The following is a 27,811-nucleotide window of genomic DNA, read 5'->3' as shown; positions in this document are numbered from 1 at the left end:
CTGGGCCAGGGAGGGAAGAGCTCCCCTGGTGTGTGTGTGTGTGTGTGTGTGTGTGTTAGAAATCACATTCTAGAGAATGGCTTGTAAACATCTTCTAATTTTTGGTGCCCTTGGACAAAACCCTAGTCACCTTGCCCTGATTAAACCTCTGGGGTTCAGGGTTATATCCCTGGGTGGGTGTAGGGGCAAAGCAAATCACATTGATTTTAATTTTTTTTTTTTTTTGCGGGGCAATGAGAGTTGACTTGCCCAGGGTCACACAGCTAGTAAGTGTCAAGTGTCTGAGGCTGGATTTGAACTCAGGTCCTCCTGAATCCAGGGCTGGTGCTTTATCCATTGTGCCACCTAGCTGCCTCCGCCCCATTGAATTTCAAAAGACAATTTTCATGTCCTTTTGGGGCTGGGTTCAACATTAGGCAGTCAGTTATTGTCTATACAGTGTGATTAGAGAAGTTCTAGGAAGTGTCAGAAGTGCAGATACTTGAAATTTCCCTTTCAGTGGTTCTGTTCCTTTGGAAATTGAATTATCCTCCATTACTCCGTCCTTAAAATGCAAATATACCTGGAAGAAAACACATTGAGCCATTATCAGCTATTGGTGACTTAGTTCAAATCAGTTCATGGGAAATTTCCAAAGAACCTCTTTTCATGGGAGACAAAGAACAAATATAGGTGAAGTTTCAATCATTGGGACACTCTTTTTTTCCCCTTTCAAGTCAACATACACTTATTGAGTGTATTCTATTTGTCAGATACTAACTTGGATATAGGCAAAATGGAATATTTATCACATAGATAATTTTCTTTCCCTCCTAATACTGTTTTTTTTCCCATTAACAAGCATTTATTTTCTCTCTTCCCATGGCCTCCACTGGGGGAAAAACACCAAGCAAATTAAAGCTCTCTTGTCACAAATATTCATGATCAAACAAAATAAATTCCCATATTGGTCATGTCTAAAAATGCATTTCTCATTCTTCATTTTGAATCTATCATCTCTCTATCAGGAGGTGTAGGTAATGTGCTTTATCAATGGTCCTATGGAATCATGGTTGGTCATTGCATTGATTAGAGTTCTTAAATCTTTAATATCATTGTCTAAATTTTTCTCTGGTTCTATTCATTTCACCTTGCATCAGCTCATGCAAGTTTTCCCAGGTTTCTCTGAAGTTATCCCTTCATTTATTAAAACACAACAATATTCCATTATATTCATATACCATAATTTGTTCTTTTCTATTATAAGAAAGAGCTGCCATAAATACATTACATATGTATACACACATATATTTCTGTTTACGTTTCATTTGTCTTTGTTCTCTTTGGGTAGAGTCTTCGTAGTGCTATCAGCACAGGTAGTACTACCTGTAAAGGTAAATATAGTTTAGTGACTTTTAGGGCAGAGTCCCATATTGCTTTCCCGAAGAGTTGTACCAGTTCACAGCTTCAACAGTACCTTAATATACATGAATTCCTACAACCTCTCAAACATTCGTCATTTTACTTTATTTTTGGTCATATTTGCCAATCTGATTGGTATGAAATAGAAATTCATACTCAAATCAAAAATTGCATTTGTCCACTTACTAGTGATTTGAAGCAGATTTTGTTTTGTTTTGGTTTGGTTTTTTTGTATGGCTATTGATAGCTCAGATGTCTTCCTCTGAGAACTGTCTGTTCATATCTCTTGACCATTTGTCAATGGGGGAATGGCTTTTTTTCCAATATATTTGAATCAATGCCTTATATACTTTGGAAATGGGACCTTTATCAGAGAAACTTATTGCAAAGACTTTTTTCCATTGTGACATATCTCACAAGAGCATCCCGGAGGAGAGGGAAAATAGAAGATTATATCTGGTGAACCAATGGAAAGCACTGGAGAGGGGTGGGAGAGGGACTATCTTAATACTAAAAACATTATTGGAAGAGGAGGTGGGAAGGCAGCAAAAACCTCCATGAGCAGCTCAGTTTTTCCTTATGTACTTTCCTTGTTAATCCTTCTTGTCTTCCATATACGTTTTAGCTGTCCAAGACTTATGGGCAGGTGTTCACTGTACACATGGGTCCCAAGAAAAAAGTGGTACTCGTGGGTTATGATGTCATAAAGGATGCCTTTTTAAGCCATGGTGAAGAGTTTGCAAGCAGGCCGGAAATCCCGATATTTAAAAAGATCGGGGAAGGACATGGTAATTCAATTTTTTTTCTTCCACATCCTGGGTCCCTTCCAAAGCAACCTACTTTCCCATATATATATATTTGATGTGTATATATACATACATATGTATGATAGTATGTTATTATCTTTATTTTAAAATGAGGAAAGTAATGCTCAGAAAAATTAAGTGATTTTCCCACAGTCACATGCCTAATGAGAGAAGGGATAACATTTAACCTTATGTTAAGTGAGATTTCTGTCATTGGGGCATATGAGTTTCTTTGAGCCTCCAATGGTGAAGGGCACATTTTATTATGATCATAAGGTCTTCACACTGTGAATTTCAATTGCAATAATGTCATAATCATTTAGAGCTCAAAGGAACCTTAGAGACTATTCAACCCTTTCCTTTTATAAGGGAGGAAATTTAGAGGAAAGGTTAAGGTCACACAGCTAGTCTCAAAACTAGGCCTAGGGTTGAGATCCCCTACTTTATGGTGCTGTATTCTTTTCCATTATGCTACTCGACTTCCCTTTATAATTTCCATCCCACAGCTACTCCTTTCTTCCTCCACAATTCATAACCCATGAGTTGGGTTCCATTGATAGAGATGTCTTCTAGAAGCCTAGGTCATTCACGCAGTTAGGACTTATTAAGTATTGAGACTGAGGCAGGGGCTAATTTGGGGACATAATTCTATCTCTTAGTTATGCTTTTGTATTAGGTGTTATTTTCAGTAACGGAGTAAAATGGAAAATTATGAGAAGATTTTCTTTACATAATCTCCGCAAGTTTGGAAAGGGAAAAAATGCCATAGAACTCAAGATTCAAGATGAACTGCATTCCCTTGTTAGATATTTTGAATCTCACAAAGGTTAGTATTTGGGGCTCTGATGATTAAATGAATAGCAGCTATAAATTGGACAAATGAGCAATGTAGCAGTCTAGGTTTTCCCCAATATCAAACTCAACTCCAAAATGATAGCACTTTTTTAGGGTCCAGAGTTTCTGCCTCATGGGGATGGATGTCCTCCACCAACATAGATCATGACTTTGTATACTGCCTTTTCAAGTTGTGGTAAGAAAAAAATCTTCACATTGTGTCCAATCTCCTGCAGATATAACCATCCAAGAATGGTCCTTGGATCACAAAACTAGAGTACAATACTCCTGAGCAAATACTCAGACCTTTTCTAGTTGGTGGTGAGACCATCCTAGAGTTGTCCTCCACTGTTATAGTCTTTGAGAATGCAGCATCATCTCCATACCACAATGAGGAACTGGAATAAGTCATTAGTAAGAGGCAGATAGGTGGAGTATCTATCTACTGATAGAGGGCTGGGCCTGGAGTCAGGAAGTCCTAGGTTCCAATTTGACCTCAGACACTTACTAACTATGTGATTTGAGGCAAATCACTTAAACTCACTTTCCTCAATGGTAAAATGGGGATAAGAATGGCGCCTGACTCCCTGAGTTGTTGTGAAGATCAAATGGGATAAGGTAATAGGTACATAATAGATAATCTAAAAAAGCTTGCTATTATTATTGTTATTATTGTGGCTAGTGCTTGGCTTATTCCTTAATTCTGGTACTGATCTGGAACAACTATAATCTCACTGGAAAAAGAAATTCACTGAGACCTTCTTCATGGCCATGAAGACCTAACCATAATACATTATCCCCAGCCTTGACAGGTTGTGTCATAATTGTGTGCTACTAGGGACCAAGAGGTGGTGGAGGCAGTAGTGGTAGAAATCAGTGAAATTTCATCCCTAATTTTGAAGAAACCATTTAAAACCCATGACCTATGGTGGGGTACAACTAATTCATCAGTTCTAACCACACAGACTGGAGGATCACTTGGGTGTGTTACAGTGGGGATTTCTTTGCTATATAGGTTGCCACTAACATCCCTTCCAAATCTCAAACTTTGTAACTTCATTCTTCCAATATTGGCATATTCTCCTCTTTTTATTGTTTTGGGATATAGGTAAACCCTTTGAAACACCAGTTATCCTGAGACATGCCGCTTCAAATATCATTTGCTCCATCCTTTTTGGCAACAGATATGGATATGATGATTCTGAATTTCAGTATCTGTTGAAGCTCTTGGAAGAAAATATCAAACTAAGTGGCTCTTCCAGGATTGAGGTAATTTTGTGTTGTCTTTCATACCTTTTTCTTACTGTTCTTGTCTGGTGCTTAGTTTCCTAATTGTCCAGTTAGCTAGGTGGCACAATGAATAGAGCACTGGCCCTGAAGTTGGGAGGACCTGAGTTAAAATCTGACCTCACTTATTAGCTGTGTGATCCTGAGCAAGTCATTTAACCCCAGTTGCTGGAAACATCCAGGGCTACCTCCAGATGTCTTAATATCTATCTTGCCACTGGACTCAGATGGCTCTGGAGGAGAAAGTGAGGTTGGTGACCTTGCATAGCCCTCCCTCACATATCTAATTCACTGTAAGTCATGATATCACGCCAATGTCATGGTCTTCTTTGAGAATTAAGGACAAACAACAGAGTCCAGTTAGTGTAATTCATGTAAAATGCCATTACTTGTACCCGTATGGAATTCCAGAAGAGTGCTGGACTTGGAATTCAAAGAGATTTGCAGCTAAGTCCTCCTCCTGACTTTATTAGCCACAAGTCCAGAAAAATCACTTAACCTCTGTTTGCAGATCTGTGAATTGAGAATAATACCTTCAATGGCAGCTAGATGGTACAGTGGATAGAGTGCCAGGCCTGGTGTCAGGAAGACTTTTCAGGAATTCAAAGATGGCCTCAGACAGCAACTGTGTAACCTTGGGCAAATCAATTAAGCCTGTTTGCCTCAGTTCCTCATCTGTAAAATGAGCTAGAGAAGCAAATTGGCAAACCATTCCAATATCTTTGCCAAGAAAACCCCAAAAGAGGTCACAAAAAGCTGGACATGCCTGAAAAAACACTAAATAACAACCAAACAACCTATAACATATGCCTATTTCATAGGGTTACTGTTAGGCTCGAATAAGATAAAGTATAAGTCACAGAACATTTTCATAAGTTCCAAATCTCTCCAAACCACTTCCTCCCCCCACTTAAGAACACAAGTAATTCAATATAAATTATACATGTGTAGTCTAGCAAAACATTTCCATATTAATCAGGTTATGAAAGAAAACAGACAAAAAAACTTAAGAAAAAGAAATATGCTTCAATCTGTACTCAGACACCATCAGTTCTTTCTCTGGAGATGGATCACATTTTTTATAAGTCCTTCAGAGTTGTCTTGGATCATTGCACTGCTGAGAATAGCCAAGTCATTCACAGCTGATCATCTTACAATATTGCTGTTACTTTGTATAAAGTACATCTCACTTCGCATCAGCTCATGTAATCTTTCCAGGTTTTTCTGAGATCATCCTGCTCATCATTTCACAGTTACTATTGCTAACTGAATTTCCCTCTATGCTACTCCCTCCCCATGTCATTTACTCTATTCTCTATCTCCTTTCACCCTTTCCCTTCTCAAAGGTGTTTTGCTTCTGACTGCCCCTCCCCCAATCTTCCCTCCCTTCTATCACCCCCTCCCCTTATTCCCTCCCCCCTCCTATTTTCCTGCAGGGTAAGATAGATTACTATACCCAATTGAGTGTGTATGTTATTCCCTCTTTGAGCCAATTCTGTTGAGAGGGTTCACTCACTCCCCAGCACCTCCCCCATCTTCCCCTCCACTGTATAAACTTTTTTTTGCTTCTTTTATGTGATACTTTACCCCATTCTACTTTTCCCTTTCCCTTTCTCCCAGTGCATTCCTCTCTCACCCCTTAATTTTATTGTTTTAGATATCATCCCTTTATATTCAACTCACACCTGTGCCTTCTGTCTAAATATACTCCATTCAGTTGCTTTAATAATGAGAAAGTTCTTATGAGTTGCAAGTATCATCTTCTCATGTAGGAATGTAAACAACTTAACCTTTTAATATCCTTTATGGTTTCTTTTTCCTGTTTACCTTTTTATGTGTCTCTAGAGTCTTGTATTTGAAAATCAAATTTTCTATTCAACTCAGGTTTTTTCATCAAGAATGCCTGAAAAATCCTCTCTTTCATTGAATTCTCATTTTTCCCCCTAAAGGATTATACTCAGTTTTGCTGGGTAGGAAATTCTTGGTTGTAATCCCAGTTCCTTTGCACTCCTGAATATCATATTACAAACCCTCCAATCCTTTAAGGTAGAAGCTGCTAAATCTTATGTTATCATGACTTTGGTTCCACAGTACTTGAATTGTTTCTTTCTGGATGCTTGCAATATTTTCTCCTTGACCTGGGAGTTCTGGAATTTGGCTATAATATTCCTGGGAGTTTACATTTTGGGATCTCTTTTTTTTTTTTTTTGGTGAGGCAATTGGGGTTAAGTGACTTGCCCAGGGTCACACAGCTAGTAAGTGTTAAGTGTCTGAGGCCAGATTTGAACTCAGGTCCTCCTGAATCCAGGGCTGGTGCTCTATCCACTGTGCCACCTAGCTGCCCCCATTTTGGAATCTCTTTTAGAAGATACTTTCAATTTCTATTTTACCTTCTGGTTCTAGAATATAAGGACAATTTTCCCTGACAATTTCTTGGAAGATGATGTCTAGGCTCTTTTTTTGATCATGGCTTTCAGGTAGTACAATAATTTTCAAATTATTTCTCTTGGATCTATTTTTCAAGTCAGTTTTTTTTTCCAATGAGATATTTCATGTTGCCTTCCGTTTTTTCATTCTTTTGGATTTGCTTTATTGTTTTCATGATTTCTCATGAAGTCATTAGCTTCCATTTGGCTCAATCCTAATTTTTTGTGTGTGAGGCAATTGGGGTTAAGTGACTTGCCCAGGGTCACACAACTAGTAAGTGTTAAGAGTCTGAAGCCGGATTTGAACTCAGGTACTCCTGAATCCAGGGCCAGTGCTTTATCCACTGTGCCATCTAGCTGCCCCTCAATCCTAATTTTTAAGGAGTTACTTTCTTCAGAGGGTTTTTATACCTCCTTTTCCATTTGGCAAATTCGGCTTTTCAAGGCATTCTTTTTCTCATTGGTTTTTTGTACCACTTTTACCATTTGGCTCAGTCTGTTTTTTAGGGTGTTATTTTCTTTGGTAATTTTTTGTGTCTCTTTTACCAAGCTGTTGACTTTTTTTTCATGATTTTCTTGCATCACTCTCATTTCTCTTTCCATTTTTTCCTCTACCTCTCTTACTTTATTTTCAAAGTCCTTTTTGAGCCCTTCTATGGTCTGAGAACAATTCATATTTTTCTTGGAAGCTTTGGATGTAGGAACTTTGACTTTGTTATCCTCTTCTGAGGGTGTACTTTGATCTTCCTTGTTACCATAGAAACTTTCCAGGGTCAGCATTTTTTTCTGTTTGCTCATTTTCCCAGCCTATTTCTTGACCTTTAACTCTTTGTTAAAGTGGGACACTGCTTCCAGGGTGGAGGGCACACTGTCCCAAGCTTCAGGAGGTTTGTGCAGATGTTTTCAGAGATATTTCTAGGAATTTATAAGTTTTTAGTTCTTCCAAGGTGGTATTATTTAAGGAGAGATATGTTTACCACTCTCCTGGCCTGTCCTCTGGTCTGCAAGCAACCACAGGCCTGCTTTTCTGCTCTGCAAGTAGGAACAGATTCACTGTGACTGCAAGCTCCAGTGTGTTTGTGCTTCTCCCCAACCTGAGACTGCCACCCAAGACTGTGACCTGGGTCCAAGTATGGGCAAAAGATATCCTGCCTCAGTGCTGGCAAAAGATCCATGTAATCTTCTGGACAATGTCTCTACCCCTTATTGTCTGTGGGCTGAGTTCCAGAAGCAGTGCCTGCTGATGATGATTCAGAGACTCCCAAGGCTTACTCCTGGTTTGCTGTGTCTAGGGCTGGTTCTATACTGGGGTTGGGTCTGTGCCAGCATGGCCTGCGCTGGGCTACCCTACACTCTCACCCCAGTACAACAGACCTTTCCTGCCAATCTTCTAAGTTATCTTTGGCTGGAAAATTATTTCACCCTGTCTTTTTGTGAGTTCTGCTGCTCCAGGAATTGTCTTATGTCATAATTTGAAGATATTTGGAGGAGTCTTGGGGAGATCTTAGGGAAGCTACTGCCTTTCCCCTGCCATCTTGTCTCTGCCCCCTTGAGGCTGATGATTTTGTTTCTCAACAAATATTTATTTTATTTTCCATTTACATGTAAGGGTAGTTTTCAACATTCATTTTCATAAGATTTAGAGTTCCAAATTTTTCTCTCTCCCTCCCTCCCTTTCCTCCCCCCTCCACAAGATCACAATCAGGTTATATATACAATTCACAGGTGTTCTTTTTATCAGTTCTTTCTATAGCAGTGCATAGCATGCTTCCTCATTAGTTCCTTGGGATTGTCCTGGATCATTGTACTGCTGAGAGTAGCTAAATCATTCACAATTACTTATTGAACAATACTGATGTCACTACGCACAATGTCCTCTCAGCTCTGCTCACTTCACCACACATTGATGTTCATTAGTCTTTCATGGTTTTTCAGGGATCATCCTGTTTGTCATTTCCTGTAGCACAAGTCCATTCCACTACAATCATATAACACTGCTTTTTCCATCATCCCTCAATTGATGGACATTCCCTTGATTCTCAATTCTTAGCCTCCACCAAGAGTTGCTATAAATATTTTTTGTACAATTTTTCCCCCTTTTCTCTTTTTCATGATTACTATTGTTAACTGTTTCCCTTCCATCATATTCCCTTCCCCATGATATTTATTCTATTATCCATCTTCTTTCATCCTATCGCTCTTCAAAAGGGATTTGCTTCTGTCTGTCCCCTCCCCCACTCTGCCCTTCCTTCTTTTGCCCCTCACTCTTTATCCCTTTCCCCTCCTATTTTCCTGCAGGGTTATGGAGATTACTCTACCCAATTGAGTGTATACAATAGTCCCTCCTTGAGCCTATTCTAATGAGATTGAGGTCTTTGAGCCAATTTTAATGTGTGTTAGGTTTATTTACTGCCCAGATTAAATAGATTAGTCCACCCAGTTGGGGTCTATTAGTCCCTCCTTGAGGCAGCTCTGATGAGTTTAAGATATTTGAGCCTTTTCTGATGAGTGTAAAATTCATTTACTGCCCTGCTCCTCTCCCATCTCTTCCCCCACTCTATAAGCCTTTTCCTGTTACTTTCATGTAGGATTTCGCTTCTGCCCTTCCCCCTCCCCCAATGAATTCCCTTCACCCCTCAATTTAACCCTAAAGATGTTATCATCTAGCTAAGTGACACAGTGGACAAATCATTACCCCTGGACCCAGGGGGATCCCGAGGCTCATGATTTTGTAAACTCTGTTTCACTTAAATCTAATTTACTCATAAGTTAAGACATTACTCTGTGATGTCATTGGTCCTCTTCAAACACAAAGGATGAAAAAACCCCAACAAAACAAAACAAAACAAAATAAAGGATAAGCAAGAGCATCCAACAATACAAGAAATGTCATGAGTCAGTTCATCACTTCTTACCAAAATAGTGTTATACAGAAAATGCTATGTAAGTTCAAAGGAGAGAGAAATCCCCTTGGGATGGGGATGGTCTGGGAAAGCTTCACACAGAAGAAGGTATTTGAGTTGAGAGTGGTAGGATGGGTAATATTCAAATTAACCAGTCCATCAATAAGCATTCATTAAGTAACAACCAAGTGCCAGGAGCTGTGCTAGGCTCTGGAGATAAGTAAAATGGTCTCTGCCCTCAATGAGCTTACATTCTGGGGGACAGGGGTGGGAAATGGGGAAGGGACAGCATAACCACAGATAAGAATATACAAAATACAGGATGTCTCAAAGCTTTAAGGGCTTAAAATTCACTAAGACTTGGGACTTTTTTTTCAGCATATAGGAAATGAATGGAAGATGATTTGTTGAAGGGGTAGGTATTGGTGGGGAAGCATTAGCAACTAGTCTGACCAGGAAAAACCTCATCTGGAAGGTGATGTTTGAACAGGGATTTGAAGGAATCTGGAAGTATGTGGGGAGAAGTGTGGATAGCATTTCAGGAGGGGAAAACCTCATGCTCCCAGTTGTGCAAAGAGTCTGGGGTCATAAGTAAGTAATTAGCCCCCATATGGGCATGATTAGAAAGCGCAGATACTACACCTTTGGTAGGGCAGCACATTCCCTCAGAACAATGAAAGGCACACATTTATGTAAACTTGAATACATACTTTGGAAGGCATATTTGAGTATGCCCAAGCATATTTTATTAGTCACTATCAAGGCCATCACTTCAAACACATATTGGTTTAATTAGATTCAAGTGATTATTTTTTAAGGAGAACATTAGCAGATATTTATTCTCAGTGCTTTCAAAAATGCTTTGTAAAAAAACGGGGAGCATTAATAAGGACTTATGTGGCTGGGTTCTGTAAGTAGGGAGACACATAATCAAATGTGTTAAGGTAGGACCGTGAGGACTGTCAGACCTTCTGTGAGAAGAAAGTATTTTTTGCAAAATATATAAGCAGGTTTCATTCTGTTCTCCCAGATGGCAGCTATTAATCTTTAGTAATCAACATGCTTACAATAGCTACCTCTTTTCTCATTTTTCCTCCTGCCTAGCTATATAATAACTATCCTTTTCTGGGATTCATGATTGGAGCCCATAGGATGATCCTATGGAATATTGAGCAGATGAAAAATTTCTTTCACAAGATATTTGAGAGTCATGCCCTCCATCTTAACATCAACCATTTAACTGGCTTTGTGGATTCCTTTCTGTTAAAATGGCAACAGGTAAGCATGGTTTCTATGTTAACTGCAGAGTCACTCCATGATCCTCCAGGACCTTGAGTTCTGTCAGTTTTCTTGGCAAATTTTCATACTGAGGTGTTTTTTGTTGTTTTTGTTTGTTTTTGTTTTTGTTTGCAGGGCAATGAGGGTTAAGTGACTTATCACACAGCTAGTAAGTGTCAAGTGTCTGAGGGTGGATTTGAACTCAGGTCCTCCTGAATCTAGGGCCGCTGCTTTATCCACTGCACCACCCAGCTGTCCCTCATACTGAGTTTTATAATGTCAACAACAACAACAATATCTTCCATTTACATAGCAATTTAATGGATTCAAAGCACTGTGCACACACTCAACAATTCCTATGAGGCAGATGCTGTGGTTATCCTCATCTTACATATAAAGAAACCAAGCTTCAGAGAACTTAAGTGAATTGCTCAGTCACACAGCTAGTAAGTATCCAAGGCTGGAATTGGATCCAAGACTTTTCACATGGTAATGACACGATCACATGATTATGGAGTCATTACAGAATCCTTGAGTTGGAAGGGTTTTCTGAAGTCATCTAGTCCAATTCAGAGAAGTAATCCCTTCTATGAAATTCTCTATAGCTAGCTATTCAGCCTCACTGACCAGGAAGCTCACTACTTCTCAAGGCTTCACATCCCACCTTTAGACAGCTCTCAGTGTTTGGAATTTCCCTTTATTATTGCCTTCCTGTAATTTCCACTTCATTCATTCATTCAGTCAGTCAGTCAGTCAGTCAGTCAGTCAGTCAATTACTAATGAACACTAGACACTACAATTAGAGATACAAATAAAGTTGTTAGAGATACAAATAGAACAATTTTTGGCCCTCAGGGAGTATATTTTAGTTAGGTCAGAGAATCTTAGTATTTAGAGCTAGAAAATTCCATAGATATCATTTTGGCCAATTTCTCACACTGCTATCAGCCTTTAAACTTTTAAAGTCATTGTCATATAGGTCATGTCATCTGACCCTCTTAAGAGACCCATGTGATGGGTCCAATATTATTATCCCCATTTATCAGACAAGGAAACTGTCTCTAGAGGTTGAGCTATTGGAATTTGCTGAGCCTGGAGAATTTCAACATCAGCCATTTAACTGGCTTTGTGGATTCCTTTCTGTTAAAATGGCAACAGGTAAACATGGTTTCTATGTTAACTGCAAAGTCATTCCATGATCCTCCAGGGCCTTGAGTTCTGTCTTTTTCAAATTTGATCTCAGACACTTCCTAGCAATATGACCCTGGACAAATCACTTAACTCTGCCTCAGTTTCCTCACCATTAAAATGAGCTAGAGAAGGAAATGGCAAACCAATTCATCATCTTTGCCAAGAAAACTCTGAATGTTGTTATAAAGAGTTGGACACAATTGAAATGACTGAATAACAACAATACTAAGTAGAAGCTAGGTGGTGCGGTGGATACAGAATTGCACCCAGAGTTAAGAAGACCTAAGTTCAAATCCAGCTTTGGACATTTTGCTAGTTGTGTGATCCTGAGCAAGTCACTTAACTTCTGTCTCAGTTTCCTCAACTGTAAAATGGAGATAATAAAGGCACCTACTTACAAGGTTTGTTATGAAGCTCAAATTTAATAAATGCTTGTTCCCTATGGCTTCCCTTCTTCTTTCTAATACATTGGTACTACTTCTAAATAGAACAGCATTAAGCCAAATCTTGCCATAAAACTCAGTGGAATCTCTGTCATGAGCATTCTACTGGACTTTTTGTCCTTTCATAGCAAACCTGGAATCTTTTTTCTGCTACTGGACCTCAGAGCAGTAGCATCCATTTTCCTTAGAGGTTAGAATCATATAATCAGAAGGTGCTGGAGTCAGCCCATATGGGCTTCGAAGTCAAAGTGCTAAATTCTCTGTGTGAACATTTACATTTTGGAAGTTGGCAAATGCTACAAATCAGCACTTGATTTATTGCTTTGTTGATTGTCTAGATTTAAGAAAGTGATAGAGAATGCATATTAATGCCTATTCAAATCAAAAGTGTGTCCTAGGCACATTTTCCACGCTGGAGAGCTGGTTGTTAAACATTTGCCAACAGAGCAACAGTGAACAGTGACTATCAGTGATGATGTATGTGTTGTAGGAAACCCAAAATCCAAAAACTGAATTCCATGAGAAGAACCTACTCTTTACCACGCTGGATCTTTTTAGTGCTGGGACAGAGACAACATCGACAACACTTTGCTGGGGCATTCTTCTGATGATGAAGTATCCTGAGGTTCAAAGTAAGAATCATGGAATGTTATGGCTAGAAAGAATCTTGAAATTCACCTAGTCAAACTCCCTTATTTTATAGATTATAGAATCAATTTGTAGAATCAATAAGCAATCATTCATTCATTTAATTTGTGCTTTATTCATATCTTTTTGAGGCTGGGTCTTTCTCTATTGCCCAAACTATAAGTGCAATGACCACTTACTGACCTGATCCCAATATTAATCAGCATGCTCCATTTTTTCCAACCTGTGTTGGTTTGTCCCTCCTTAGGCAGCCTGGCATTCCCTCAGTTCTAAGGACTCACACTAATTGACTTAGTACTGCTACAGTTCAGAACTCCTGAGCTTAAGCAATCCACCAGAGTTAGCCTTCCCCACTGTGGAGATTACAGGAGGTGCCACCACACCCTATATAAGAAATATTTTTTACATGCCTACAATGTGCCAGGTATTATGCTAGACACTGAAATACAAAAATACAAATGAAACAATCCCTGACTTCAAGGATTTCACATTCTACTGGGGGTGGGGTAGAAGAGGATACAGCAGTACACTTATAAGCATTTCTAAAATATATGCAAATAATAGGGAAACTGAGACTTAGAGTCACCTACTTAAGGTTACAGAGCTCATTAGTAGCAGAACTAGGCAGTATGGTATAGGGGTTAGAGTACTGGACTTGGAATCAGGAAGTCCTTTGTTTCAATCCCACCTCAGATATTTACTTCCCATGTGATTGTAGTCAACCTCTCTGAGCCTCAGTTTCCTCATCTGGAAAGTGAAGGGGTTGTGCTCAATGACCTGAAAGTTCCCTTCCCAGTTTTAAATTTATGATTTAGTGAATACTGGTGTCCTGACCCCTAGACAATCACCTTCCAATATACCACACCCCCCACCCCATTTCAGTAGGTTCTGATTCACTTCAAAGACCAAAATCAATCAACAAACATTTATTAAGTGCCTACTATGTGCCAGGGACTGTGATAAACTCTGGGAATACAAAAAAAGTAAGACAATCCTCATAATGAGGTAATACAGGCCTCATAGTGTTAGATACTTACCAACAAAATAATTACATAGTAAAAATGTAGCATCTGAATAGAGAGCTTGTCAAAGAATAAGAAATTGTTCAGTTGTGTCCAACTCTTTGTGACCCTGTTTGGGGTTTTCTTGCCAAAGATACTGGAATGGTTTGCCATTTCCTTCTCCAGCTCTTTTTACAGATGAGGAAACTGAGGAAAACAGGGTTACATGATTTGTCATGGGTCACGCAGCTAGTAAGAGTCAGATTTGAACTCAGAAAGAGGTTTCCTGACTCCTGGCCCAGTACTCTAAGCACTATGGTGCCACCTAGCTACCCTAAGAACAGGGAATAAAGAATCCTAAACAAATACAGTACTTTACTTAAAAAAAAAAGTGACCTTTCCAGATTTATGTTTTCAGGCTTATTAATCACTGGGTCATACAATTCAGTTGTTTCTGATTCTTCTTTGTCTAGTATATACTTTTCTATTTTTTAAAGCAGTACTAGCAGTTTTAATGATGATTTCCTTATGATATAATTTGAGGTCTGCATGTACAATCTTCCCTTCATTTCTACATCCCTCCACTTTTTTTCATTGTTTTTTTTTTTCAAGGAAAAGTCCAAGCTGAAATCAATAAAGTCATTAGTCTTAGCCGAGACCCTCAAGTGCAAGATCGAAAAAACATGCCGTACACAGATGCAGTAATACACGAAATACAGAGATTTGCCAATATCGTGCCCATGGGGTTGTCCCGCAGTGTTGCTGCTGATACACAATTTCGGGGATATGTAATTCCTAAGGTGTGTTGTTGTTGTTTGTTCTTTGTTCTGGAAGAGGACCATGACATCCATCATGACTTGCAGTGAACTGGATTTAAGTGAGGCAGGGCTGTGTAAAGTCACCAGCCTCACTCTCTTCTCCAAAGCCATCTGGGTCCATTGGCAGGATATATATCAGGAGAACTGGACATAGCCCTGGATGTTTAAGGCGATTGGGGTTAATTGCCCAGGGTTACACAGCTAGTAAGTGTCTGAGGTGAGATTTGAATTCAGGTCCTCCAAACTTTAGGGCTAATGCTCTATCCACTGTGCCACCAGCTGCCCAAGGTGTGTATTATTAGAAATTATGGAATTTGGTTCTTTCAAAATGGGCCCTTCTATACTTGGATTCCTGATATTGAAGTTGTCAGTGGGAGACATTATTGATGTGGCCACCAAAAGGTTTTCAGTCTGTCAGTTTTACATTTTATCTAGTTTTCAACATTTGTTTATATAAGATTTCCAATTTAAAATTTTTCTCCCCCACCTCCCCCTTCCCCCTCCCCTAGACAGCAGGCAATCAGATATAGGTTATATATACATAATAACATTAAATATATTTCTGCATTAGTCATGTTATAAGAGAAGAATCAGAGCAAAAAGGAAAAACCTCAAAACAGAAAACCAACAGCACCAAAACCAAAAGAAATAGTATGGTCCAATCAGCATTCATATTCCACAGTTCCTTTTTTTTTCTTCTTCTGGATTTGGAGAGCCTTTTCCATCATGAGTCCTTTGGAACTTTCTTGTACCATTGGATTGGTAAGAAGAATCTAGTCTATCACAGTTGATCAACACATAATGTTGATGATACTGTGTATAATGTTCTCCTGGTTCTGCTCATCTCACTCATCATCAGTTCATGCAAGTCCTTCCAGGTTTCTCTGAACTCCTCCTGCTCATCATTTCTTATAGCACAATAGAATTCCATTTACATTCATATACCACAACTTGTCCAGCCATTCCCCAATTAATGGGCAACCCCTCAATTTCCAATTCCTTGCCACCACAAAAAGAGCAGCTATAAATATTTTTGTACATGTGGGTCCTTTTCCTTTTTTTATGATCTCTTTGAGAAAAAGACCCAAAAGTGGTATTGCTGGGTCAAAGGGTATGCACAGCTTTATAGCCCTTTGGGCATAATTTCAAATTGCTCTCCAGAATGGTTGGATCAGTTCACAGCTCCACCAACAATGCATTAGTGTTCCAATTTTTCCACAGCTTCTCCAACATTTATTATTTTCCTTTTTTGTCATATTAGCCAATCTGATAGGTGTCAGGTGGTGCCTCAGAGTTGTTTTAATTTGCATCTCTCTAATCAATAGTGATTTAGAGCATTTTTTCATATGGGAATAGATAGCTTTGATTTCTTCATCAGAAAACTGCCTGTTCATATCCTTTGACCATTTCTCAATTCGGGAATGACTTGGATTCTTATAAATTTGATTTAGTTCCCTCTATATTTTAGAAATGAGGCCTTTATCAGAAGTACTGGCCATAAAAATTATTTCCCAGCTTTCTGCATCCCTTCTAATTTTGGATGCATTGCTTCTGTTTCTACAAAAACTTCTTAATTTAATGTAATCAAAATAATCCATTTTGCATTTCATAATATTCTCCATCTCTTGTTTGGTCATAAACTGCTCTCCTTTCCAAAGATCTGAAAGGTAAACCATTCCTTTTCCTAATTTACCTATGGTATCACCTCTTATGTCTAAATCATGTACCCATTTTGACCTTATTTTAGTATAAGGTGTAAGATGTTGGTCTATGCCTAGTTTCTGCCATACTCTCTTCCAGTTTTCCCAGCAATTTTTGTTAAATACTGAATTCCTATCCCAGAAGCTGGGGTCTTTGGATTTATCAAACAGTACATTACTAATGTCATTTACTACTGTGTCTCCTGTGCCTAGCCTATTCCATTGGTCCTCCACTCTATTTCCTAGCCAGTACCAGATAGTTTTGATGACTGCCACTTTACAGCAGAGTTCCAGATTTGGTACAGCTAAACCACTTTCCTATGCATTTTTTTTCATTATTTTCCTTGATATTCTTGACTTTTTGTTTTCCCAGATGAATTTTGTTATTATTTTTTCTAGCTCTATAAAATAATTTTTAGGTAGTCTGATTGGTATGGCACTGAATAAGTACATTAATTTAGGTAGAATTGTCATTTTTATTATATTAGCTCAGCCTATCCATGAGCAATTGATATCTTTCCAATTATTTAGATCAGATTTGATTTATGTGAAAAGTGTTTCAGTTTTACATTTTATCAATGCATTTGAACCTCACAGAACTTCCTGCGCTTATTGTTGATGTTGTTCATCCTTCATTCTCAAAGAGGACCAATAACATCATGAGTGGGATGTCTTGACCTGAAAGTGAATTGGCTATGAGTGAGGCAGAGCTGGGTAAAGTTCTCAGTCTTACTTTCTCCTCCAGAGTCATCAAAGTCCAGTGGCAAGACAAAGGTGATGGCCCAGAATGCAGTGGGTGACCTAGGGTTAAAAGTGAGCTTAGGAAACTTATGGTTCCAGCATCTCAGAGTTAGAAAGGACCACAGAGGTCATCTAATTCGGGGTGGGCTTGAGAAAGAATCCCTTTTTATGACACTTTGGTAAGTCTGTCCAACATCCACTTGGTGACAAGATCTATCTTCCCTACTCCAACCCACACCCCCCCCCTTTACCCCCACCCAAGGTGGGGAAAATGTACTGTCTGTCTCTAGAGACAACTCTTGATAATAGTTAAGGAGTTCTACCTTTTATTGAATTGAAATCAGACTTGTGGCAATTTAAATTTAATTTCCTAGTTCTGTCCTTTTGGGGAAAATAGGACAAATTCTTTTTGTTGTTGTTCAGTCATTTCAGTCATGCCGGACTCTTCATGACCCTTTTGGGGGTTTTCTTGGCAAAGATACCAGAGTGGTTTGCCATTTTCTTCTCCAGATCATTTTACAGATGAAGAAACTAAGGCAAGCCAAGTTAAGTGATTTCCCCAAAGTCACGCAGGTAGTAAGTATCTGAGGCAGGATTTGAACTCAGGACAATTACTCTTCCTGACTCCAGGTCCAGCTTTCTATCCACTGAGTCACCTTTTTGTCCTTTTTATTTTACATACCCTTCATTTAGAAATATCTCCCTTCTCCTACCCAGCAAGCCATCTCTTGTAATCAAGAATTTTAAAAGAGAAAAAAAAAACCAGGCAACACACCAAGATAAACTTTTTAAAAGATTTTTTAAAAATTTATTCATGTCTTTTATTTTTAAATAAGAGATAATTCTGGATATAGTGTCCCTACCACCCCCTTGTAACAAAGAAAAACAGTAAAGCAAAACCAGTTGCCATTGTGACCACAATCTGATCGTGACTGCAGTATTCTACCCCTCTGGTCTCCCACCTCTTCAGGGAAAAGGATGGAGGGAAATGCATTCAAAAGGAATTTTTAGGGAGCAGCTAGGTGGTGCAGTGGATAAAGCACCGGCCCAGGATTCAGGAAGACCTGAGTTCAAATCCAGCATCAGACACTTGACACTTACTAGCTTTGTGACCCTGGGCAGGTCACTTAACCCTCATTGCTCCGAAAAAAAAAAGAATATTTAGGCACACATGGGAGCAATATATGTCTCTATAATGACACCAGTCTCTTTCCTTTCCTTACAGGGAACAGAGGTGATTCCTCTGTTGAACTCTGTCTTCAGGGACAAAACACAGTGGGAGACACCTCACCAGTTCAACCCTGCTCACTTTCTTGATACCTCTGGAAACTTTGTCAAGAAAGACTGCTTCATTCCTTTTGGCCTAGGTAAAAAAGAAAAAGAAAAAAAAGAAAAAACAAAAGAAAAAGAAAGAAAGAAAGAAAGGTCCTAGGAGATTTTTCATGGTCACCACAATGGGACAGGTGTTTTAATGGAGGACACATTCCTCTAAATAGATTGTGGATTGTGGATTGAGAGCTAAGAAGAGACCTCAGAAGTTTTAAATGATTTGCCTAAGGTCCCACAGACAATGTGTGGCAGGGTTAGATATGTCTGGAGCTTTTATCTATCCCACTGTGTTATCTCCATTATTATTCCTTTTGGCTTAGGTTTAAAAGAAGAAAAAAAAGGAAGTTCTATGACCAGCTATAATTGTTGCCATAGATTATAGGACAGATATTAAGAGCACAGTGCCTGGCATATAGTAGGTACTTAATAAAATGTTAATTGATTAACTGAATAAAAAGAAGGGATACTTTTCCCAACATGGACCACCCTCTCAAAACCAGTTTACTTCTGCCCGTTCATCACAGAATTAGAATTAAGAGCAACAGGATTCATTAGAAACCATCCAAACCCATTTCCTCATTTTACAGATGTAGGGAACATGTTAAGTGAAGTTGCCAGCTGCTCCTGGCCCTTTTCAGTATTGCTTCCAAGCTAATTTGTATGCCCACCAAAGGCATTCTAGGTCAGGGGGCTCCCAGACTTTTTGAAGTTTTGCTAAGTAGATTTCCTGGGATGATTTAAATGGGATGTAGGCTAGCAAAATGCAAAGGAGAAATCAATTTGAGAAGGCTTAAGAAAAAGGAATATACATTTATTAAGTGCCTACTCTATGCCAAGCACCAACCTAAAGGCTTTACACATATTATTAAGCTGATTTAATTTGATCCTCACAACAACCCAAGAAGGTAGGAGCTGTTATTATCCTCATTCTACAGTTGAAGGAACTGAAGCAAACAGAAGGTAAGTGATTTTCTCAGGGCCACATGGTAAGTATCTGAGGTCAAATTTGAAGTCAGGTCTTTCTGATACCAGGCCCATAGCTCTACCCACTGCACCACCTAGCTGCCTGAATAAAAGGACCTAAAATGTCGAAATGTAATAACTTTTGTCCAGCTCTGTACCAACAACCAAAATGCAAGCAAGCATTTGCTCAGCACAGTATAATTGGGTAATGCTGACTTTTTTCTAACCTCTAAAATCTTTTCCAGTAGTAGTAGCAGCAGCAGCAGTAGTTGTAGTAGTAGTAGTAGTAATGGTGAGGATGATAATGATAATTCTGTAAAGTAAGAAACAAAGGTAGGAAGGGAACAAGCATATATTAAATTCCTACTATACGACAGACATTGTGCTAAGCACGTTACAAATATTATCTCATTTAATCCTCCCAATGACCCTGAGAGGTAGGTTCTAATATCATCCTCCTTTTAAAGTTTAGGACACTGAGACAGACAGAGGTTAGGTAACCTTCCCAGGGTCACACAGCTGGGAAGTGTTTGAGACCTATTTTGAATTCGTATCTACTGGCACTACCTAACTACCTCTAAGTAAGTGTCATATGGCATTAAGGAAAGTTTCCATTAAGGAATTTTAGGTTGAATTGAGAAGCAAAGCAATCAGGATTGTAGTGATGATAGTATTTTGCCTTGGTCAGATCACATGTGTAGTAGTAGTGTGTTCCGTTCTGAATACCTCATTTTAGGGAAATCCAAATCTCAAGCTTGAATATTTGCATAAAAATCTCCTCATTGGTGGAGAAATTGATGATTCAACACTGCATATCTATTTGAGGGACAGAGTTGGTACAAGAGCTTTGGAGAACATAAACACTCCTTTTGCTTCCTCCTTTGAGAGAGGACACATGTGGTTCCAGAGTCTCTTCAGGGACATACCTGTGGAGAAAAAGAAACTTTGTGAATCAGATGCAGGGGAAAGTAAGCTCCTTACTATGTCCATGATGTCCACCCTACAGACTTCAAGGAATTTCCAATTGGGTGAAATTGGGGCTTATCAGTTGAACTGAAATCTTTTGAGTCACTTGGGCATCTGTTCTTATGGGTGAATCTCTAATATATACATAGACAACAAAGAAATAAATCCACCAACAAGCATTTATCAAGTACCTATTATATATCAGGTCTCATGCTAGGCTGTCAGGAATACAAAGACAAAAATATGAACTAGACTCTGATATTAAAGAGCTTACATTCTAATAGAGGAGGTGATACGTACACATAAAAGTAAATATAAAATATGTACCAGTTGATATGGAGAGGGGGGAATCAAGCAAAGTTTCATATTTATTGTTCAGTTGTGCAGCTGTATCCAACTCTTTGTGACCTTGTGGAACATAGCATGCCAATACTATTCATGGGGTTTTCTTGGCAGAAATGCTAGAGTGGTTTGCCATTTCCTTCTCCAATCTATTTTGCAGATGAGGCAACTGAGGCAAACAAGATTATATGACTTGCCCAGAGTCATGTAGCTAGTAAGTAAGTATTTGAGGCCAGATTTGAACTCAGGTCTTCCTGACTCCAGGCCCCATTACTCTATCCATGGAGTCAGCATCTAGCTGACTCCAGGGCAAACAGAGGTTAAATAATTTGCCCTGGGTCACAAAGCCAGTAAGTGGCTGAGACCAGATTTGAATTCAGGTCTTGCTGACTCAGTTCAGACACTTACTAACTATATTACCTTGGTAAGTCACTTAACCCTGTTTGACTCAATTTCTTCACCTGTAAAATGAGCTGGAGAAGGAAATGGCAAACCAGTACAGTATTTCTACAACGAAAACCCCAAATGGAGTTATGAAGAGTTGGACACAACTGAAAAACCATTAAGCAACAACTTCCTAGCTCCAGAACCCAGTGCTCTATCCACTGAACCACCTAGCTGCCCCAAGCTTCATATAAAAGGTGGTTTTTGATACTGTGAGCTCCTTGAGGGCAGGGACTCTCTTTAGCCCTTTTTCTGTATGCCAATTTAGTGACTGGCACATAGTAGGCGCTTAATATTTATTAACTGACAGAGAAAATAGGAATTCTCAAAGCAGTGGTAAAGAGGGAATGAATTTTGAGGTGTGTGTGTGTGTGTGTGTGTGTGTGTGTGTGTGTGTAGATAGCTTATGCAAAAGTATAGAGATGGGAAATAAAATGTCATATGATGGACTGAGTCCTGGTCTTGGAGACAGACCTGCCTTTGATTCCTGCCTCCATGATTTACTAAGATGTGTGGCCTTGGGCAACTCATCTTACCTATCTGAGCTTTATTGCTGGCACATAGTAGGTACTTTATTAACCATTGATTGTTGACTATTTTCTTACCTACAAAACAGGATTTTTAATAATACGTGTACCATCTACTTCAAAGGAACCACCATGCAGAAAGTGTTTTGTATGTATAAGACACTATAGAAACATGAACTATTATTATTGATGATGCTAAGCATAATTTTTTTTTCTTGGTCCATGCCTGTGATTTCACCAGTGTGGTGAAATGCATACTGGCAACTCCTCCATGTTTGAAAGATGCCTGGAACATGGAGAGGTTATGTCCCACTGCCCCACTCTGCCCCTACTGCCTTCTTTTTGGAAACAAAAGGAGTTTATTGGTACACCAAAGCATCAAGCTCTTGGAGTGGGGCCAGTTCCCAAATTCCAACTCTGTGATGCTTTTATTTTTTTTTATACATATAAGGTATTTTATTTTTTCCATTACATGTAAAGATAGTTCTCAACTTTTGTTTATACAAGCTTTACAATTTCAGATTTTTCTCCCTCTCTCCCCTCCCTCCCCCCTCCCCTAGACAGCAGGTAATCTGATATAGGTTATATCTATATATCTATATATCATATCCATATCCATATGTATATATATACACACACATATATATACACATAATAACATTAATCCTATGTCTGCATTAATCCTGTTACAAGAGAAAAAATCAGAGCAGTGATGCAAAACCTCAAAATAGAGAAAAAAAAACAACAGCACCCAAAACAAAAGAAATAGTATGGTTCAGTCAGCATCTATACTCCACAGTTCTTTTTTTTTTTCTTGGATTTGGAGATCCTCTTCTATCATGAGTTCCCTGGAACTCTTCTGTACCATTGCACTGGTGAGAAGAATATAGTCCATCTGTGATGCTTTTATAAACAAGAGTAAAACAATTTACTTATAAGGATAAAACAATCCTCATTTTACCTCTCAATGAGGAGGTGGGATTAGTGTCACCTCAACTCCTCCCCATTACATCATTGAGAGATGGGATTAGCCCTTAGGTCTTGAGAGTAGCCCACAGGAGATGAGATTAGTCTTCAAAAAATGGGATTAGTCCTAAAAGGACCCCACCCTCTCCTGTCTGAGTTCAGTGCTCAAAGGTTTATGAAGATTCAAAGTTGGGGTCACTCTGTCTCAATAGCTGACTGTACACAGTTCCCACTTAAGTGCTCATCATGCTCATGGTGCAGCCCCATAATCGGGTCTATATCATTCCTCTCTCTTCAACTGCATCATCCTAATCTCTGCTGCTGGTGCCACGTTTCCTGCAAAGTCATAAAAGTTAAACTTAGTTTAGTAAAGTCATTATCTTATATATCCCTTAAGGAAACAAATTTTGTTAAATAGGCTCTATAGGTTAGTAAGTCAAATTATAAATTAAACCACATAGAGGACTCACTGCATACTAATTTGAGAGGAGAAATTTACATATCACCAATGTCACCAAAAAACCCTCAGTAACATAAACACCATGAAACAAACAAACAAAAAAGATGAAGTAATACAATTGTTGTTGAGTCATTTTTTTTTCAGTCATGTCCCACTCTTCCTGACCTTATCTGAGGCTTTCTTGACAAAGATACTGGAGTGTTTTGGCATTTCTTTCTTTGGCTCATTTTACAGATGAGGAATTGAGACAGTTTAGTGACTTGCCCAGGGTCACACAGCTAGTAAGTGTCTGAGGCTGGATTTGAACTCATGAAGATGAGACTTCCTGATTCCAAACCCAATGCTCTATCCACTGTACCACCTAGCTTCTCTTGAAGTAATACATTAATGGTAACTCACTCTTGATGTTCACTTAATGAGCACATTTCATCTTAGAGTCACAGATGTTCCCATATAGTTGTCATCTGGTTCTTGGACTAATTGGACATTTTGGAATAGGCCTGGTTCTTGGGGCAACTCTGAAGAAAGTTCCTCTTAGTGGATCTGCTTTTCTGTTTCCAAGTCACTTGTAGAGACTCCTAAGCAATTCAGCTAAAATTTGCTAGTAACAAGATGCAAAACAATAGTACAACCTCCCAAGTTTGCTTTTCCAGTAATTAGTTCATGTGGTAAGAACAAACTCAAACTTTATGGACTTAACCATATTATTGTTGTTGTTCAGTCATTTCAGTCATGTCCAACTCTTCATGACTTCATTTTGGAATTTTCTTGGCAAAGATACTGCAGTGGTTTGCCATTTCCTTTTCCAGCTTATTTTATAAATGAGGAAGTAAAGCAAATCGTGTTGAGTGACTTGCCTAGGGTCACATAGCCAGTAAATGTCTGAGTCCAGATTTGAACTCAGGTCTTCCTGACTCCAGGCCCTACACCACTGAGGTATGCAATCATATTAAAAACAGAGCTATAAGAACAACAAATTAGGAACCCATAATTCACCTGAAACTGCAGAGAATTTCAGTTTTTATATATCATTTGCTCTTTCTGTCTTTACCCAAACCCTGTAACCGATATGGACAAAGTCAACCCTAGGCTGAAGTAAGAGGGCCTGACTTGGAAAACAGGCCCTCCCATCCCTTACTATTATCAGATAGAAACTTCAAAATTGGGGGAGGGGGAGGACCAAATTTAAAATTCCACATAATTGTTAATGTAATTCAACTTTGAGAACTTATCACTAAAATATACTCAAGATCTGCATATCCCACTAGAAACAGTTGGAGGCTATGAATATATATATGTATGTATGTGTGTGTATACACATATGTGTATTTATATATGTTCATATATGAATGTATTTCTTAAAGAAAACCATCTGATCTCGTTACTTTCTCAATTTGTTACACCATTAGGTTTTAAAACTTTATGTCTTTGTCTTATTTCCCTTTGTTGAACATATGTGTGTGTGTGTGTGTGTGTGTGTGTGTGCGCATGCCTTTGAAGTTAATATTATGAGTATTATTATTCTCATTTTTGTTGTTTTTCAGTTTTAATTGACTCTTTGTGACTCCATTTGGGGTTTTCTTGACAAAGGTACTACAGTGGTTTGCATTTCCTTCTCCAGTTCATTTTGCAGGTGAGGAAACTGAGGCAAAGAGGGTTAAGTGACTTGTCCAGGGTCACACAGCTAGTGAGTATCTGGGGTCAGATTTGAACTCATGAAGATGAGTCTTTCTGACTCTAGGTCCAGCACTCTATCCACTATACCACCTTCAAGGCATCTTACAGTCTTACATCCTGAGGGATCTTACAATCTAATGAATGCCCTTCTTCACTCCATTTTATTTGTGGTCATCAAACAATCAGCAAGCATTTATTTAGGTATTGTGCTAAGCTCTGGGGATACAAAGACACAAGTGAAACAATCCCTGCCCTCAAGAAGCTTGTATTCTATCAGAGGAAATCATATGTATATATAAGTGTATACAAAATACAGGGCATCCTAAAAGTATTAATATAGTTATAAGCTCATTAAAGTTTATATTGGACTAAGACTTTGGGGACATCCTGTATATACAACATTATGCAAGGTAATTTTTTGAGGAGAGTGGTACAGAATAGTAACACTAGAGATTGGGAAAGGCCTCAAGTAAAAAGTGCTATCTAGGGGCAGCTAGGTGGTAACAGTATATGTAGCACCAGCCCTGGAGCCAGGAGGACCTGAGTTCAAATTTGACCTCAGACACTAGTTGTATGACCCTGAGCAAATCACTTAACCCAAATTGCCTTCAAAAATTAAGAAAAAATAGAAGTGGTATCTGAATTGAGCTTAGGGGCACTGAGTAGAGCAAAGGACAGAGAACTGGGTCTGGCATCAGGAAGAACTGGGTTCAGATCCAGTCCCAGACACTAGCTGTGTGACCCAGGGCAAGTTACTTAACTTTAACTTCCCCATATGTAAAATGAGGATAATAAAACCACTTATAATGAGACAATATTTGTGGAAATCAAAGGGATGCCCATCAATTGGCGAATGGCTAAACAAACTGTGGTATATGATGGTGATGGAATATTATTGTGCTTTAAGAAATGACAAGCAGGATGGTTTTAGAAAGGCCGGGAAAGACTTGTATGAATTGATGTATAGTGAAGTGAGCAGAACCAAGATAACATTGTACACAGAAACAGCAATTTTATTTGATGAAGAACAGTGAATGACTTGACTATTCTCAGCAATACAATGATCCAAGACAATCCCAAAGGACTAATGATGAAGCATACTATCTACCTCCAAAGAAAGAACTGGTATTGATTGAACACAGACTGAGATGCTATTTTTCACTTTCTTTCATGTTTTTCTTTTATTTGAGGTTTCTTATACAAAATGACTAACATGGTAATTTTTACATAATTGCACATATATAACCCACATTTGATTGCTCACCACCTCAGGTAGGCAGAGAAAGGGGGGAGGGAAGGAGGGCTAAAATTTGGAACTCAAAACTATAAATAATTACTTTTTATTTTTTATTTTTTTTTAGTGAGGCAATTGGGGTTAAGTGACTTGCCAAGGGTCACACAGTTAGTAAGTGTTAAGTATCTGAGACCAGATTTGAACTCAGGTACTCCTGACTCCAGGGCCAGTGATCTATGCACTGCACCACCTAGCTGCCCCCAAAACTATAAATAAAAATGTTTATTATTTTTTAAAATTAGTTAATATTTGTAAAGTGCTTTACAATACTTAAAGTGCTATGTAAATACTAGCTATTATTATTATTTCAAACCCCATCATTATAACTGCTTACCACAGAATTTGTCGGTTCCTTCCTTATCCAGGGAAACGTGCTTGTCTTGGAGAATCCCTAGCTAGGATGGAACTCTTCCTGCTCTTTGTAGGCTTCCTCCAGAAGTTTACATTTAAGCCTGCTCCAGGGTTGGAGCCAGAAGACCTTGACCTAACACCTGAAATCGGCTTCACCTTGACCCCAGCACCTCACTTAGTTTGTGCTATCCCCTGGGAGGAAGTCCCTGGCTCTTAATGTGGGAAAATAGCTGCTGGACTCCACTCAGACCACTGCTTCCAAGATGGCAGCCAAAGAACCAGAATGACTTTTGACCATATATACATATTTCCTGCCTGGTAAAGATCCAGCTGGTCTGTAGGAACACAGCTATCACAATTACATTTATTAAGCATTCATATCATGTTACATGCCATACCAAACAGATAATCCACCCATTTTCTAACCTTGAGAGATAGTTATTATTATCAAAATATAATATTTAGCTTGTATAGTAAGTATTTGTCTTAGCTCAATGTTCTGTAGACAAGTTGTTGTTTGGTTGTCACCCCATTTGGAGTTTTCTTGGCAAAGGTTTGCTATTTCCCTCTCCAGCTCATTTTACACATGAGGAAACTGAAGTAAACAGGGTTAAGTGAGGTGCCCAGGGTCACACAGCTACTAAATGTCTAAGGCTAAATTTGAACTCAGGAAGATGCATCTTCCTGACTCCAGGTCTAGCACTCTATGCACTGTGGTACCACCTAGCTGCCACTCTTGTCCTCATTCCAACATTATCCTAAGAACTCCTATGATAGGATTGGCAATTCCCTGATGTATCTTCTTTTCTCCCAATCACAACATGGGAAGATTTTACCTCAAAGACGACAAAGCTGCTTCTAGGACTTGATGGACATCATCTTCCTTGACGCAGCTTCCTTCCCTACCCTCCTCTCCCTTCTCAGCAACGTGGGGTGGACCTAGAACAAAGCAGCCCCTGGAACCTAATTGGTCCTTGCTTCCCTGACATAGAGCTTCCTGGTCATCTAGAGGCAT

The 27,811-nt window shown here is 38.9% G+C and overlaps 1 protein-coding gene across 1 annotated transcript in view; it reads left to right on the top strand.

The window, feature by feature from the left end:
• The window catches only part of LOC122751352 (cytochrome P450 2K1-like), a 31,594-nt gene extending 4,581 nt beyond the window's left edge, over positions 1-27,013 (top strand). Inside the window, exons 3-10 of the mRNA XM_043998363.1 lie at positions 2,027-2,189; positions 2,884-3,033; positions 4,150-4,310; positions 10,762-10,935; positions 13,060-13,201; positions 14,831-15,018; positions 18,703-18,844; positions 26,811-27,013. Of these exons, the coding sequence (XP_043854298.1) occupies positions 2,027-2,189; positions 2,884-3,033; positions 4,150-4,310; positions 10,762-10,935; positions 13,060-13,201; positions 14,831-15,018; positions 18,703-18,844; positions 26,811-27,013 (1,323 nt within the window). The remainder of the gene's footprint in view (positions 1-2,026; positions 2,190-2,883; positions 3,034-4,149; positions 4,311-10,761; positions 10,936-13,059; positions 13,202-14,830; positions 15,019-18,702; positions 18,845-26,810) is intronic.
• Positions 27,014-27,811: the final 798 nt, after the last annotated feature.

The sequence above is a fragment of the Dromiciops gliroides genome, chromosome 1 (genome assembly GCF_019393635.1).
Source record: "Dromiciops gliroides isolate mDroGli1 chromosome 1, mDroGli1.pri, whole genome shotgun sequence".
NCBI classification, from domain to species: domain Eukaryota; kingdom Metazoa; phylum Chordata; class Mammalia; order Microbiotheria; family Microbiotheriidae; genus Dromiciops; species Dromiciops gliroides.
This window is presented reverse-complemented; position numbering and strand designations above follow the sequence as displayed.